At 39.5% G+C, this 17,612-nt stretch overlaps 1 protein-coding gene across 2 annotated transcripts; it reads right to left on the bottom strand.

The window, feature by feature from the left end:
• On the bottom strand, positions 1 to 9,411 carry c2h1orf210 (chromosome 2 C1orf210 homolog). 2 transcript variants are annotated; one of them, XM_035955364.2, is made up of 4 exons: positions 9,255 to 9,411; positions 3,792 to 4,348; positions 3,395 to 3,580; positions 1 to 2,378 (listed from the first exon to the last, which is right to left on the bottom strand). In XM_035955364.2, the coding sequence occupies exons 2-4, from the start codon at positions 3,841 to 3,843 to the stop codon at positions 2,176 to 2,178; spliced, it is 441 nt and encodes a 146-aa protein (XP_035811257.2). In that variant the 5' UTR covers positions 3,844 to 4,348; positions 9,255 to 9,411; the 3' UTR covers positions 1 to 2,175. The 2 variants fall into 2 exon arrangements, with proteins under 2 accessions (XP_035811257.2, XP_023141799.2); XM_023286031.3 differs by having other exon boundaries at positions 9,247 to 9,409.
• Between the last annotated feature and the right edge of the window lie 8,201 nt (positions 9,412 to 17,612).

Below are 17,612 nucleotides of genomic sequence, written 5' to 3'. Positions count from 1 at the left end.
TTTCACTTACAAAATGAGCTTTATTGAAATCTCACTGCTTGTAATGTGGTGACTAAACCTCTTCATGGCTTTAGTCATCGGAGTAGGTGAAGTACTGAACTCATGCACATTCTATGTCTATTATACCAGGAATATAGCAGCCAAAAGTGGAAAGCAGCTAATTACAAGGGCTGCTCCTGGTATAAATGAGTCGCCCTACATTTTCATGGAGTAGCTTCACTGTAGGTCTATATTTAAAAATCTTTTTATGGCAATGTTGGACTCAGATTATTATTATTTTTTTAAACACACAGAAACACAATGTACAGTGACACTGTAACAGCACATTTTTAAAAAAAAAAAGTACATTTGTCTTCATAGAGTTTTTTTTTGTTGTTGTTGTTGTAAATACTTAATCGGTCAAATTATACAAAAAATCACTTCAGATGTCCTGTATTGTTTTGCTGCTAATTAAAGTACTAAACCATTGCATAGGCTTTAAATAGCAGCACAGATTGGTCCCGAATAATATTATACAGCCACATTTATAAATGAGTGTACCTGTTAACAAAAAAATGCCTGTGCAAAGCAAAATGTTCTCTTGTAGGCAGTCGTGTTCATTATACAGAGTTATTTTTGAAAGGCAGGTTCTATCAGTTAATCAATCGATCAGTTACCACAAACAACAACTATCAATAGATTCACAAGTATATTTTTGTATTCTGATATTATTTACAAATGACACATTGGGTCTTTTCCATGCCCTTAAAAATTTAGATTCCTATGATTACGACTCATAGCTTACAACTGTACATTTTCATTATTGTTGTTGTCAGTCTACTCTCACATGAAACAAGCAGATGATTTAAATTCACTCACATGAAAACTTAAGTATATCCAACAGAAGTTATTTTTGAAACAGTAATCTATGAATAAAGATAGCAGCCCATGTGATGCAAAAGGTAGTCTCCAAGAACCCCAGAATTTCATCCCAGGATCTGCAGGTAACTCTTGAAACTGGTTTCAAAGTGCTTGCTTCTGAAACACACGAATCTCACTTGCACAGGAGGTGTGCGAAAGCCTCAGTTGTTCAAAAAAAAAAAAGAAAAGAAAAGAGCAAAACTGCACTTTGCTAATGGCCATACAAGCAAAGAGCAGTAATATATCACGTGGAATCAAAGATAGAGTTGGTTGTCACAGTAACAGCAGCCACATTTGTTGCTAACCACAGACCGCTTCTCAGGAGAAGAACCTCATACCAGCTGTGAAATGTGATGTTTGGGCTTGTTTCACTGCGTGAAGGACTGGGGAAGGTTGCACAAATTGATTCAACTACAAATCCTGCATCGTGTCAAAGAGTGCTTTATAATATTACATGGCCACCTGTCTGAAAGTTGAAGTTGAACCAGAAGTGGACCTTTCAGCAAATTAATGTGCCCAAGCACACAAAGTAAATCCACCAAGGAGTCGCTCAGAAAGAAGAAATGGAAGGTTATGGAACAACCCAGTCAAAGCCCAGAGCGGAATCCTATTGAAGTGTTGTTGGGGGATTTGAAACAGGCAGTACATGTAAGAAAACCTTCAAACATCATGCAAGTGAAGGAATTTTACATGGGAAGATCAAAAATGTCACCAAACCAATGTCAGAGACTATGGGGGAAATATGCAAAATGCCTACAAGAAGTTATTTCTCCTGAAGGGGGGAATAATAGATTTGATGTCAAGGTTGTACTTACTTTTCCAGGAGAATATTACATCTATTGACATATTTGGTGAATAAATGATTTAAAAAGCTATAGTCAAGCTCTATATGTAGATGTGTATCAAAGAGGGTCAAAAGTTTCCTTGGACAAAAATCTCAAAAGCCAGCGTTTTTACTTATTTTTTCACATGGTTGTACATTTTCCTGAGAATATGCTGAAATTCGCTATCATGCAGACTTGTTGAGTCTTCAGATCCCACACTGAGAACTATTGTCATACTAATGCTCTTTGCATTAAGTTATTCCATATTTCCCAGAAGTGAAGACGTATTTACATGTTTTAGTGCTTGTCCCACACTAAACAAGTGTCCATTTTCTGCCAGGAAACATGAATTTTTAAACACGCAGGAAAGAATGGAGTGGAACTGGTGGCTCAGGGGCCTTTCTGACTCGATCAACAAAAATTGAGTTGAGGGGGTGTAGAGACGCTGCTACTAAGCGATGGTAAATTCAATCTCATCCATCTCCTCCTCTGTGTCCTCGTCTAAGATCTCCGCCGCTCGCTCGGCTCTCGCTCTCTCACTGGCTGGGATGTAGTTGTCCTCAATGAAGCCGTCATCGTCCTCCTCGCTCACAGGAGGGATGCAGTCAGGGTTCATTCCACGTCCCCCGTGCATGGAAAATCCCACCTCCAGGCCTGGAAGCAATAAAAAAAAAAAAAGGGAAACCAACAATCATTGAAAAGGTTCTCTGACAGGGTTTTCAGCTTGTATATGCACTACTGTTCAAAAGTATGGAGTTATCAAGGCAATTTCATGTTTTCCATGAAAACTCACACTTTCATTCATGTGCTAACATAACTGCACAAGGGTTTTCTAATCATCATTTAGCCTTTCAACACCATTAGCTAACACAATGTAGCATTAGAACACAGGAGTGATGGTTGCTGGAAATGTTCCTCTGTACCTCTATGGAGATATTCCATTAACCCTCGCGTTGTCCCGCAGGTCAAAATTGACCCGTTTTAAAGTTTGAAAATATGGGAAAAAATATATATTTTCACAGTGAAACTTCTGATGTCCACTTTTTCAACACTTTTGGGAAATCTTTGGAAATTTGTTGGTGGAAAAAAGAAATGTTAAAAATGTTTCTTAAGAACATTCACTAAAAAATCAACCAAAATCCAGCAAAATTCGCTGTTTGTTTTGGGCTGTCTGTTGATCGGTGCAGGGCAGGAACTCTACAAAGACCTACAACTAAACCTACTGCTCTCTGTATGGGAATCAGGAAAGGTTTTTATGTTGTTGTTGTTGTTATTGTTCTGCATTTTAATACAGACGAGATGACAAATTAAGTTGAGTTTTAGAGAATTTGAGAATTAATGTCAGGGCACGCTGAAGCTGTCCTGCAGCCACATGATAATCCAACACTTTACTTTAGCCCCAATTGGAAATTATTTGTATTTTTTTAATCGAACTGTATATTGATGGTAACACTGTCGATAAGAAAAACCATCACATCTTGCCTAAACAAGAGGAGGAAACTCAGAAAAAGCAATTGAAATTTTAGCTCTAGGACCGATGCTCCCAAATGTTTATGGACAGTGTTTTCAGAACTGAACACAAACTGGTTGTATGCACGGAGCCACGTTTTCCCCAAGATTGTAATGTCAATACACAGTGTTCTCTGCAATGCAATGCATGGAAAACAAACCTGATGGATCACAGTGGCTGACAGTGTCTGCCTCTCGGAGCCGTGTGTGTCTGTAGCTGGCCAGGTAGTGCCGGACCACCTGACATTTAGCCAGAAGGGCCGTGAGGATGGACACAGAGATGGCTGTGACCAGGACAGCCACCAAGAACTCCCAGTTGTGACTGGTGTATTTGCCCGTCAAAGTGCCTACAAAAGAGAAGAATCAACACCCCATCTAGTCAGCCTGTTGTGGTTTTGAGGCTGTGGAAAGCACCTAAATGGCCAAACTCTGGAAAGCACATAAATGCCCAAGCTCAATTTAATACAGACTTTAACCAGGTGGACCATATATTTTGCTTGAGCAAATTTAGAGAAACTGATGACAGGTAGTTTCTATTTGACTTTGCCGAACACTTACCATTGTTTGCTGTCGCCGTTGGTGTGGCTGTCTCATTTGATGGTAGTTCCATCTGGCTGTGCTCTTGTTTGTGCAGTCTCTACTGGGAAGGAGCTTCTCCTGTGCGGCTCAATTTGCTCCTTTTTAAATGGAATCTGCCTCTTGCTTTGGAGTATCACGAACTCTAGCATGAAACTATTGATTGTGGGAGTCCATCACATATATAGCTCACTTCTACAAGATCCAGCAGACTCTTGAGCAACTGGAACTAAAGCTGGAGGTTTTCATTTTTTCGACAAAGCCACAAAGCTGGCTTGTGTTAGATTGTCTTCAGCAGGTGGAGGCTAAATGGGATGTGGAGGAGATGTTGTAGGGCAGGCATCTCCCCTGATGAGGGAGGTAGTCATCTGCTGACCAGAGAGGGGTTGAACCTTCAGAGCTCCACTAGGTGGCAAGGTTGAGTGACAGGAGGCTCCTCGGTTCAATATCAACTGAAAGGTGAAGGCAGCATTTAACAGCATATGTATGAGTCCAAATATGAGCCTTCTGATGTCCTCTTGTTGCATTCAGATGAAGCTCTAGAGAAAGTGGAATAAGAAATTAAAGCAGTGAGAATCTCTATTTTACACGCTTGCCTGCAAACACATCTTGCAAAAGGGGAAAAAATCTTCCTCGGTGAAATAGAATACCAGTAGGCTACAGTGCCACTAAACCCCATGTTGCTTTGAATTTTTTGTGCCATTAAATGCATATTTCATAACTGAGCCACACAGAAAGAACACGAACAATAAAATGACCTAAATATTTCACTAAGTGTCTATGAAGAGTGAATGTGTCATCATGAAAAGGAGATGCTGCCTGGATCCTTGAAATCCAGAAGTCATAATTAAGCCGGAGCTGTCGGGAGCTCGGGAGGATATCACCCACAGCAGGAAAAGTGTGTCGCAAACAGGAAGTCCCACACACTCTAAGACCCTTCCTTCATAGTCGTAGCTGACACAAAACACCAGCAAAGTCACTGATTTGTGTGGGTGACGAGTGTGTGAAGGACTCTGGCTCTGCATGTTTCACAGCTCCCTGCATAAATGAGCTGCACACTGTAGGATTCTCAAAGGACAAGAAAAGAAAGCCTGTCAGATAGTATTTGTTTAGAATAGCATATATATTTTTTTCTTTCTTTTTTCAATGGAATTTCATGCAAAAACAGTGCAGATGACTGATCAAATCTGAAAAAAATCTGCATTTAAGGAACCATCTAGATGACAAAACTCCTTCTACTAGCATCTGTAATGATCACACATTAAAGCTTTATATCAGATTTGGTTTGTTCGATCCACACTGAAACCGTGTGGATCAAACAAACACGATATTATTGAGTTTTCTCATCAGCTGTAGGTTGTAGTTTTGTGTGTACAGAACATACTCTAGTAATTCTATTATAAACCATCAGGTTTGCATGGATTCAAGGAGTCATGCTGCACTTTCACTTGTCATGTTGTGTTTGTACTGACATCACAACCTCTAAATGCAAATATAAACCTGTCATCCACAGCAGCTTGTGCGAGAAGAAGACAGGACCTTTATGTACAGCTATTTGCAAATTTGTCAGATATTTGCATGCATAAATTTACACATGCTAGATGCTCTACAGGCTCTGTATTTACAGTAGCGTTGTGAAAATGGATTTAGTTATTCTTCGTGCCATCTGCTCTGTGCGGTTATGTTTAACATGCCCTTTTTTATGTTCTTGACCTCGATTTTTGATCAATATGATTCCTTAAGGTTAAGGTTTAATATGACAAATAATGACTAATTTGTATCTTTGTTTTCTATACATCTGACACGTCCACTGAAAATTTTAAAATACTTTTGATTTTCTAAAGTCTGATTGTTTTACTAAGTAAACACTTTGTACTGAATCAAACAGCATATAAATTATATCAGTTTTTGGCCCTTGCTTGAGAAAAGTTAGTTTGGTTTAAGTATCATTGGTGCACTACCATGTATGCAACATTTTAATGTTTTGACTGCTGGAAGTGGAGCTAAATTTAAATATTTAAGCTGTATGGGGTTTTATATGCTGTATGTAAAATCTGAATCTGTAAAATAACCACTAACTGTAGCTATCAGGTAAATGTGAGTGAATGAAATTATTCACCTTTGAAATGCAATGAAGCAGAAGCATTAAATATCACTAAATGGAATGATTTAAGTACAGAAAGTACATGAGTCTGTGCACTCAGTAAAAATAAAGGCATGCTAACTGTAATCTGTAGTAATGTCAGGTTTAAAGTTCACTTTCTAAATTTTTTACAAGATACAAGCATTTTGGTTTGCTTTGCACATTTGATGGATGAATTTTTACTCAACAAATAGAACAGTGAAGGGAAGTATTAGAGTAGCTGAGAATATTAAAGTTAGTCACATGATTTTACTCATTCACATTAATTGATTGAAACATCTGTACCTGCTGAATCTGGATTTAAATGGGAAGCGTCGGGCCTGACAAAGAATATTTTTCCGACTGCTAACTGGAAAAGCAGAGAGGTTGTGAGAAAATGTCCCCATGTTTTGACAAACACCATGCTGTTTTTCATTATTACTTGGCTCTTACAGTGGAATAATGTAGCAAATAAAGAAAAGAAAAAGCTTTAAACCAACTGCTTTTGACTTCTGGAGTCAGCATTAACAAGTAATTTACTTTTTTTTTTTGTTTTCTTTCTCCAAAATGTGTTTGTTGTTTTCTTGGGCATGCCAAAGATTTCTGTCTTGCTCACTTCCTTGGCTCTGAGGTGATTTTTCACAGAAGAGGGGTCCGGCTGCTTAGCGCCAGCCATTAGGCCTCTTTCCCCTTCATCTTCTCAAGCTATTCTCTTCAGCAGTGTTGGCTGTAAACACACCAGCCGGGCTGCCTTTATCTCTTCCTGTTCTGTCCTCACACAGGCCGAGCACAACAAAATATACACACCAAGCAGCGCAGGACCAGGAGCTACGGGAGCCAGAAATACGTGTGTCAGATGTTTGTGAGTTTTACTGTGCGCCACTGCTGTACTTTCATCTCTATTTGTTTGTGAACACACATGTGAATAAAGGCTACATCTGCATCTTTGTCTGGATTCATTTGTGCTTGAATATCATTCTCAAAGCGAGAAGTCAGTTTTTCTTAGTCATACTTTGTTTCATTGCCCCAAATTGTGAGTTGAGTGCCAGTTTATAGACACTAATGATGGCCAGAGGGTGTAAAATGTTTTCTCTGTCATCAAACTGAATTAAACATCAGAATTATATTCTGTTCATGGAGCACGATCAGACTCCTTTGAACAGATAAATTAACTGTAAGCAGTTTTATGGCTTCACATCTGATTATGCCACAGAGGTGAGACAGAATCTCATGTTAAACTTCTGTCAACTTATGTAACAAAGAGCTTAAATTACACATAAAAACACAATGCATTTTCGTGATGACTCACTACGTTTTGCTTTATATGACATAATCACAAATCATATGTGACCAGGCAAACACTTCTCTCTGTCCTTGGCTGCAGTAATGATAGATAATTATCCTCTTCAGATAATCACGAGCCGTCCTTTTGTTGACCCTCACCCCAATAGTATGCAGGCCTCCCCCTTTCCCTCTTATCCCGCTGCCAAGTTCTGTATTTGTCTCTTCCTTTGAAATATGTGGAGGAGTCAGGCCGTGCTATTGTTCATCAGGGAAAATAGGCAGAAGTTCTAATTGAGCAGCGAGTTTAAAAAAAATAGCAGCTGGCAGAGACATTGTTTATGTGTGTGATTTTTGAACTCTGTAAGTATTTTAGTAAGTAAACTACGCCCTTGAAAAATCTTTAATGCATTGTGCTTTTGTTGATTAACCGAGGGAAGGACACACTGGCTCAAGTGAAGCGCCTCCAAATGTCACGTTCGGCTTTTGCCTTTTAACCCTCGAATAATAGCAAAAGACAAGCCACAACAACACAATGAGTGCAAGCCAAACTCAGTAGTAGCTGAATATAAGATAATATTTTACCTGCATCATGACCACAGACTGTGATATTTGATATGGAAAAATGAGTTTTAGCACCTGGCTTGTTATGAAATACTGTAAATCTGAATGCACATTTCTTGTAGAGTGCAAAATAATGAGAAAATGCAATGTGAGTAAACTGTTCGCTGTGCACTGTTGTTTAAGGTGAAAACAGCAGGTGACCAACATGTGGGTCAGTATATATCACTAGCAGAGAGATCCAGATTATTTTAAGACTAAACATGCGTACAGAAAATTACATAATTAGACATACTGTACCAATTTGTTCTAATATGATAAGAAATTGCTTTAAAGTTAGTAACAAGAGTGGAAAATGGTTTGACATGAACCTACAAAGATAGAAAACAGTGATTAATGAAGTAGTAAAGATGAGGGGAAAAAGGTTAAAACGTTGCAATGTTATGCATTTTTTGGTTATAATTTTACCCAAACAAATTATTGACATTAAAGCCACACATGCACACGACACCTTCTTCAGTTAATCGTCTACAGTATCAACCAACAAACTGTACCTTCTCGGCTGTCTCATCCATTTAAATTCATTTGTTCAGGAATATTTGGGTAATTACGATTATTATTTGCAATTCACGCATTGTTTGTTTATTTTTCTCCATCATGAACTGATGTAGCTCCTGCTTTGTATAATTATGTGGAGTAACAAACTGAATAAATGCAATTTCACTCCATTAAAAAGGATCTTTTTCAGAGACAAATGCGAAGAAATCACTTACTAAGTTTAACTCTGGTTTAAGCTTCTTTTTTTCTTTCTACATGTGTGTAGCTGTCACTTGAAGTAGCCCTCTGACTTCAGCTGTGCACTTAGCTGTCACAGTGCTGACGAGTCGTACAGTTCACAGATTAGTGAGCCAGAGTGCAGCGACTGCAGCCTGAGCAGCAACACACAGCCCGACTGCAGGAACCACCCAGACAAACTACAGAGACTGCATTCTGGTTTTTACATTTCGCTGTTGCAAATTTAATACAATTCTATGGCACAGTTTACTGCTATAAAGCAAAACAGAATGAGAAAGTTAGATTGATATTATATCTCATTTTTGACCTACTATGTTGCTACAGCGGTTTGTCTTTGTAGGGCAGTGCAGGTCACTGAAATGTAAACACTTTGGTTATGTATTTTTCTGTATTGAGAAAGAATGGCCTTCAGTCGCTACAGCACTGAATAACTGCAACGTAGAAAAAAAAATATATGTGATTTCTGCTGTTATATCAATGGGCTGATGTAGGTCAGTTTTGTAGATCTGTCCAACAACGGCTCCTTTAGACTGTCCTCCTTAAAATAATTAAGCAAATCAATGAGCTTATCTGAGGATTTCCATCCCTCATCAAACACACTGTGCCACTAGTGTGCATTATTCAGAAATATTAAAACTAAATTCTGTCAAACCCCCTGGTGTTCCATTGAAGTCTTACCTGCTCACCTGTCCCTGTAGGTCTCTGTGGTTCCACCTGCTCTCTGTTCAGTCGCACACTTCACATCAGCCTTACCCACATTTTCTTGTGCTTTGTCTATGAAATGGAGAAATGTTGTGCAAAGGTTGACCGAGGTGTGCTGTGTAGCTGCTTCCCAGAAGGACGAGTTAATGGATAACTTTGTAACTAAGGTGTGCTCCCTCCCGCCTCCTGCTGCTCCTCTTTGTCCAATAACACAGCAGACCTGGTCAGACTCAGAGTTGTCACTCAGCGGTGCCAAACCAGGAAGAGGTCAAATATGACTTCTGAACTATATGTCATGTTTCATATTGTAACTGCCTGTGTGCAACCAGTCAAACCTGTTTTCTTGAAAATAGATGTTGTGTTAGCTTTAGTAAAAGATTAAATATTCTTGTTTGATATGTGCTTTATGTGTCTTTTCGTTTTGTGCTCCTTCCTGTAGTGTGTCGAAGTGTTTTTCTACTGAATCTCAGGTGCCACACCTGCTTTGTTAATGTAAAATAAACCTGTTCCTCTGCCCCTATTTGATGAGAGATCAAATCCGAGGAGATACAGTTTGCGGCGACAAGGAGTTTTGTTTATGTGAGATGTACAGCCGGAGCGGAGAGAGCAGACCTCTGGTGGCTCTGAAAGGAAAAGCGAGGTGACCCTGAAAACAATAGAGCCACTTCCTGGCCACTCTGCATCTTCACATTTCCCTCCCTCAGTCTTCCTCCTTCCCTCCCTCCCTCCCTCCCTCCCTTCCTTCATATGTTCCAGGATGCTTCAGCTGAATGTCTTGGAGCAGATGGTGAGGCAGGTTAGGACAGTAAAATGACAACTCAGCATCATCTGTGACAAGCAGAAGGGGTTTCCCACCATATACAGATACTAGGGACAGTTTGATGATACCTCAACTGTCACTGTGGGAAAATCAGATAACTGCAACAGAAGTACAGACTTTTTTAATAATAACAATGAATTTGATTCACACTCAGAAAAATAAAGGTGGTGACTGTAACCAAAAATAGTTCTTCATAGTGATGCCATAGAAGGAAAAACTTGGTTCCAGAGAGAACCTTTTAGGTTCTAGAGTGACTCAACAAACCATCAAAAGTGGTGCTGTTAGCTGCTAACAGTTAGCTTTGATTAGCTGTCGCTTTGATAGGAACACATCCCGTATTTTGGGGTGTGGATTGTCAGTAAAACACAACAACATATTCTAAAATGCTAACTTGGGATATGGGAAACTGTGATGGGTACTTCTCACTGTTTTCTGATACTATTAATCATTAATGAGATCAAATGTTAGTTGAAGCTCTAATTCCCTGCTATTAACTACCACCAAATAACACAAAGTAAATTGAAGAACCATTAGTTCATTAAAGAACTACAACCATCTCCCCACCTGTTGAAGGTTCCTCAACAGGTGGTGGTGTTTTGAAGAACCAGAGTCTTACTATTCAGTTTAAAGAACATTTCAAATACAAAGTTACAAAGTGCTTTACAATAACAACACATAATAGCAGTAGGAACCATAAATAAGACTTTGCCAGAGGATTCTTGTAATATGTTTTTCAGTTCGTGTTTAAAGCCTGGCAGCAGTGTTGTTTCTTTTTCTTTTTATCAGTTGCAGGCTTTGGATGTTTCACCTTCTCGTACCAGGGTAAAGTGCACTGCAGTAGTGAAATCTAGAAAAGATAAACACATGGGTGACCTTCTCTAAGATTGCAAAAGAAAAGAATGACCTGACCTTGGTCAGTTGTCTCAGTTGGACAAAGCAGGACTGTGCTACTTCAGTCACCTGAAAGGACAAATCAGTCACTTAAACCTCGTTACGAACATTATCAGATAAGGCATCCAGACTAGAGGAGAGACTATTAATATTACTAGTGCTGGAGCCACAGGGATAGTTTATTTGCTTCTGATTTAGAGTCATTCAGTTGCAAGACATCCCGTGTCCAGTAGGACAGAGATTTCAGTGAAGGGGCTTAATGAGGAGGATGATGGATGAAAGTCAACATCAGGTTCACCGAGTTCAGTGTTAAAGTGCTGTCTCACCTCCAATGTTTTATTTTTAAAATAACAAGGAAATTCCTCACATTTCTTTGGGGTGGTTTGAGGTGCCTGTCTGGATAAGAGACCGGGAACAGAATTTAGCAATCAGATCAGAAAAGAAGGTGTGCATTACTTCTTTGATAGAGCACTGATAAGCAGACATTCACTCAACTCAGCCTTCTTCCATCACCTCTCCTCAGTTCATCACTCAGCTATGAAAGAGAACATTTTAGCCTTTTTTGTATTTGATTGGAGCTAGAGAATATGAAATGTTTGTGCAAGAAGAATTAGAAAGAACTGACAAGCTCCTCTGCGGTGTGATGATGTAGTTCACTGGTGTTGAAAGATTTGTTTGAGGCAGTAAAGTCCCGACAGGAGTGAGGATGAGAGGGTGGGAGTGAGTCAGTGTTGGGGGTTTGGGGTCAGGAGAGAGGAGTGAAGCCTGGAAGAGCACTGAGTTGTGATCAGAGACAACAAAATCGACCACACTCATAACATCTTCTCAGAAACCATGAAAGAGCAGAAGTTTCAGTGTGTATCTGTTAAGCCCACTTAGGCTCAAATAAGAAGACTCTAAAACTCTGAGAACATCAGAAGTGAATGAGGAGTGAGAGGCGCAACAAACATGGAAAATAAAATCAACAAGAGTATGAGCCCTGTCATACTGTAACATGATGACTGATGAAAGATCTGGACATTCCTGAATAAAACCACAAGTAAGTTGAGAGGGTTGAAGGAACAAAGCACATAAAGTTGATAGTTTATTTGTTAAAATAAAGCTAAGACTCTCAAATATGGAAAGGCAGCCAAGTGTGACCGCAAAACAACTCAAATCATTTCTGTGTATTACTGCAAGGCCACCTCCCCGGACTGTCACTCCTGACTGGTGGAAAAATAAACTATCAAATGGGGAAAGGCTCAATGGGAGGGTGTCTGACTTTGGTATGATAAAAAAAAAGATCTATATTGTTGGTTGTATTAAGACAGAAGACTTATTGGCAAAGAATCTCACATTGAGTAAACACAGTGGAGCAGGTACAATGGCAGCGACTGAAGATGTGGTTTTAACTGAGGTGAACTGTGATACGAACTTGGCCAATAGAGGTGAATGTTTTTAAGTTAAATCTGTATTAACAGGTTTGTTTGGCCATTTGGCAGCAGCAGAAACTGGCAAATCAACTTTTATACTGTCAGCAAAAGTTTATTTACACATCGAGCAGGCAATATTAGCATTGGTTTGAGGCTGTGTTTCTGCTGAATGTAATGCCAGGATTTACTTTGCTTTCAGCTCTGCTTTGGACAACACCAATCACCAGCCCCCCTGCGACCCTAATGAAGAGTGTTGTAACAGATGGATGGATTTGGATGCACTGTTTTAAATGTTATTATGATAATTTCTTGTAATAAAACATTAGCGAATATAGAATTCACAGTGTAATTTGCAACAAATTCTCTCAGAGGATTCAGAAAAATAGGGATAATTTTGGCTGATAATCTGATTTAACATTCTGCAAATTCTATATTAATGGTATCATTATTTTTTAAAGTTTTCCAGTGAATTGATTCTAAAAATTGCTTGACTCTGATTCAGCTGCCTGCTTCTATCTCCAGTCAACACTCTGTGGTCTTGAACAATAGGTTACATGTCACAAGTAACAACCTATGAAGAATTAATGTTTAAAAAACCTTCTCTTGTTGATAAACCATGTATTTCTCTTGTTGGAGTTATTCAAAATTTTAACAGCATGATTTTCATTTAGACTGCAGATGTATATCAGGTTTTCATCTCCTTCAGTAACTGGTATATGATGGAAAACTCTATGGTTCGATAATAAAACAGCTGACCTCTCTTTATTGTATTTATCTGGTCCCCTCTTGTGCCACAACATAGCAACATATCAGATTTCACACTCTGTCAACAGTCTTACATCACAGCTTCAATCTGCATCATAGAAAAGGCCAAATCTATAAATTGAAAAGTGAGACAAGTTATTAATATCAACCTAAACTAGAATGACATAACATTGTGAATAAACTTGTGCGATACTTCTTTACTCAGACAGATATTTCAGTTCAGACTTTTTAAAATAAGCTGTGGATGTAGTGTGTATTTCATGTCAGATGTTTTACGGATAATGTTGTGAGTCCTTCTATTGCACGCAAGCATGAACAAGGTAATGTCATTAGTGGAAGCAGCAGAAGTGATCTCAGACTATAAGGTTTTAGACCAGGGGGGCTTTCCCCACTTTTGCTGCCATGGGATGTTTACTCTTTGTCCATTAAGTGGAGCATTGAGGTCTGAGGTCATGGTCCTTTCTGCTAGGGAAGATGGGAAAGCCTTGCTAGGTCCTTCAAGAGGAGGGAAATAACAACACGTGTCGCACTCTACAAAACAATGGACAGTTGCACTGGAGGAGGAAGAGCTATGTGACAAACAAGTCTGCCATTAGGCATCTAAAAGGGGCAATCCAGAGCTCTCAGGAGGCTGGCTGGAGTGATTGTCGAGTTCTTTCTGTCTTGCCTCACACAAAATTCCCTGCTGGGACCAATCTAAGTGTAAATTTTACAAGGTGAGAGTTGCGCATTGTTCACATTTTTGTGAGTCCATATGTGGACTCCATCTGGAAATATGATAATGTGAGTGAGGCTCTGTACACATCTGCTTCAAATCTATAAATGAAACAGCTGCATTTTAATTTAAAATATGCATTATTCTCGGAGTGCTCTTCTATTCTAATGGCCGATATGTTAAATATGATACTCAGTATCAGAGGTCTAATTTTGCTAATTTGGCCGCATTATAAAATGAGCCTGTGGACACAAAACTAGGCCCTTTTGTCTTTTTCTTCTTATAGATATCCTTCACTCTGTTCCTGTGATGACCCAGTTTTAACGCAGAGGTTGTTTAAGTTTCATCTAATTTAATCTAATATAAGAATTTCCTGACTATATGGGCTCAGTGGTGTAACATTACATACCTCACTGGCACTAGCATGCAGAGTCCAGAGTCTGTATTTGTTTGGCTTGATCTCCTGCCACCCCTTGCAGGTGTAATACTGTACTGTATATATAGAGAGACAGGAAATGGATACTAGTCGTATCAGTCTTCCAGTTTTTCTCTTTAATGTTGATGAAGGTATTTATTTTTCTTCTCTTTCACTCTTCAAGGTGAATGAATATCACCTATTAACACACTTAATGCATGTAAAACATAACGCTGGATACCTGCCAATTTCGAAGTGGCATTCAGCTCTGTGTTTAAAGACCTGAATGCATCCACTTTGAAGAAAGTGATTTACTCAAATGGTGTGTTAATCAGTAAGCGCTATTACTTTACTGTTTGTTTTGGATGTCTGGGTCATGTGAATGTACAACAGACTCTTAACAATATTGCTGACTGATAAACTTGCTGCAGAAAAATGGGCCCAGTAGCAGAGAAAAACACCCTCTGAGAAAGACTGAGATGCACCGAAAACGTCAGTAGTTTCACAGCTCTGCATGGTAGATGTGCAAACTTTGGGAGATTCATGTTGAAGTCAACACATTTCTAATAAGCTCCGACTGTGTTATTCCTAATCCCTCTGTGAATGCTTTCAGCAAATTTATGCAGAAAGTGCAGTAGGACTCAGTAATGGTTCAGCAAGGAATCTGACAGTTAACAACACAGCATGAAACACTAACGGCTAATGTTTTTTTAAAGTTTGGTACACAGAAAAGATCTGTATCTGCAACTGCTTCTGCCTGTGTTCAGCCTGTGTGTACAGAATAGCAATTATTTAAGGGTGCCCACTGTACAGCTTTAAACCAATATACAAGATTTGTTTGTGTTGCCCACTTGTAAAATCACTAGATGGATCTATTCCTATAGATTGTTGGATGGAAGCCACATAAAAGCTTAAAAAACACAGCTGGAACATCTTTGTAATGCAGAACTGTATCCAGCTGCTGGAAATAGTTCAAATACATTGTTCACCACTATAAAAATCTGCAATGTCCTGGTTAATACAATCAGTCATATCAAGAGAGGGTACCCACTATCTGTTTGTGTAGTCATGGTGGATCATGCTGGTAAGAGAGAAAAGAGGAAGAGTAAATTACTTTTTATTTGTACTGTTTTAAAGTAGGATTATATTGATATTCAATCCTGTAATTAAAAAGACAAGGGTATTTTTTGCGCACATTGTAACTCCAGAAAATCTGAGGAGTCAGTGTTTCTGCCTCAAACACATTTAATCAGAGGTGCATAAATAACCAAAAACTGCTTTAAAAAAATCTCTGAAAGGCACATTGAAAACTGCTCCGTTTTTAAATTAAGCAGCAATGCCGATCGAGTGAATAATTTTCGAATGCCTTTGCATACCAAAACCCAGTGAAAGCACGAATACTGCTGCCTTTTTTGGAGCTTGTTGATGCTCATAAAAAGCGACCTTAAAAAGTGGATTTCCTACAATGTGCATATGGCAGCACCTTTGTCTTGACAGCAGTACCGTTGCAGGTAAAATGTAGCAGCTTCCTCAGTAACTGCATGCTTTGGCAGCGGCACACATCCAGCTCTGTCTCTCCTTCTCACTAGCTGATGGGAAAAAGAAACTACATGGGCCCGCAAAGCACTGCGTGTCTGTGTGTGTTTGTCGAACAAGTTGAATCAGACAGGAGCCGACACCCTCCACCTCCGCCCCCGCCATCACCTCCACAGGCCTTTTCCTGCCTGTAGGGTGATTCCTGCCCCTGCCTTCCCTCCACTTCCTTCACACACATATCAGCCTCCAGCAGCAGTACCTCTTCCTGAATCTGCCTCAAGCTGCTGCGGACAACTGTGGACAAGCAACAACAGCTCATCCATCTCTCTCTCTGCTTTCTTAAACTCTCACAATACTCCCAGGCTCATGCTGTCATCTTAGCTTATCGTCTTACATCATTTCCCCAGGTGACACATTGTTGAATTGCGCTTCCAGGGCCTCTTGCAACTATAGTCTCTTTGCACATATGCACCGAATCTTGCTTTTCAGCTCAGCACTCCCAGGGTGTTATTCGACTTCCTCAAAAATGCCTATAATATTCCAGAGACAAGTTGGCTGGGTTCAGTACCACTCCCTTTCCACAATTTCCTTGATACCCATGTTCCAATGGGACTGATATTCTATTTCTGTAATTAGGATTTGTAACCCTAACTCGTATAATAATAGCAATAAAAAAACAACTCTGTATTCAGTATCTGACCATTGCTAACAAAATATATTCAGGAATGAAACCATGCTTGTGTCTTTTGTTCTCAAATTTCTGTTCAGTCATTTGACAGTTTATTCAAACAAATGTGGATTTCAAATTAATCCAATAGGGGCAATTCCAGTGCCAAAACCTGAAGTGCAACCAAAATCAACCAAGTCACAAAGTCCCATTCTTCTGAAGCTGTGTTTGATATGTAAAAAAAAAAAAAAAAAAAAGAAAGTTTAGCTTTTCAGGATTATGTGTGACATTCACCCGCAAAAAAAAGACAGTAATAGCAAAACTATCCCACTTATTCTTCAGAGTAATTACCTCTCCTTTCACTTGTCTGGCTGTGTCTGCTGACTGTCGGAAATCACGTTATCCTGCATGATCCTGTACTGAACCTCTGCGCTTTTTTTTTATCAGTAAACCTGCAGGTCGACTGCATGCTGTTATGATTAGGGTTTCCTTAGTCGGATCCAGAGGCTTTCCATAACACCATTAATGAGGTGTGTGTCTGCGTGTACAGTACATCTACCTGTGCGGGGTCAGCAGGGGCTACAACATCAACATCCATCAACATCCTGACAACATGGACAATTTGTTTGGTGTCAGACTGACGGGTCACTGCGCTCAGCATCTGGTGATGGACCCACATCACCTCGTCTCCATCCCCTGTGCTCCAGCCTCACCCCACGAGGCAGATCGGGAGACTGGGGTTAGCGTTGGGTCACTCGGCCCTAATCCTGGACCGTGTTTTCTTTCCAGTGTGGGAGTAATGAGTGGACAGGAAAACAACATTTATGAACAAGTAGCTTCATCCTAGTCGCACTTGTGTGAGTGCAGATACTGTATGTGTGTCACGTACGAAAACACAATTAGATAAAACTCATGAAATTAACAGGAAACAGACAGAGGTTGCTGTAATTATTAGATGATGTGGCTCTAAAGTAAATAAAATCGATAAATCATTGGTGAAACTGCAAGCTTTAAAGTGCAGTTATTTCACTTGTATTCAATTAGTGGTTCACATTGTCATGCAAGTGAATAATTTATAACATGCTTTGTTCATCCTGAGGTAACATGAATATATTTACTCT

The sequence above is a fragment of the Amphiprion ocellaris genome, chromosome 2 (assembly GCF_022539595.1).
Source record: "Amphiprion ocellaris isolate individual 3 ecotype Okinawa chromosome 2, ASM2253959v1, whole genome shotgun sequence".
Classification (NCBI taxonomy): Eukaryota; Metazoa; Chordata; class Actinopteri; family Pomacentridae; genus Amphiprion; species Amphiprion ocellaris.
Note: the sequence above shows the minus strand (reverse complement) of the source record. Positions and strands in the feature narration are given on the sequence as shown.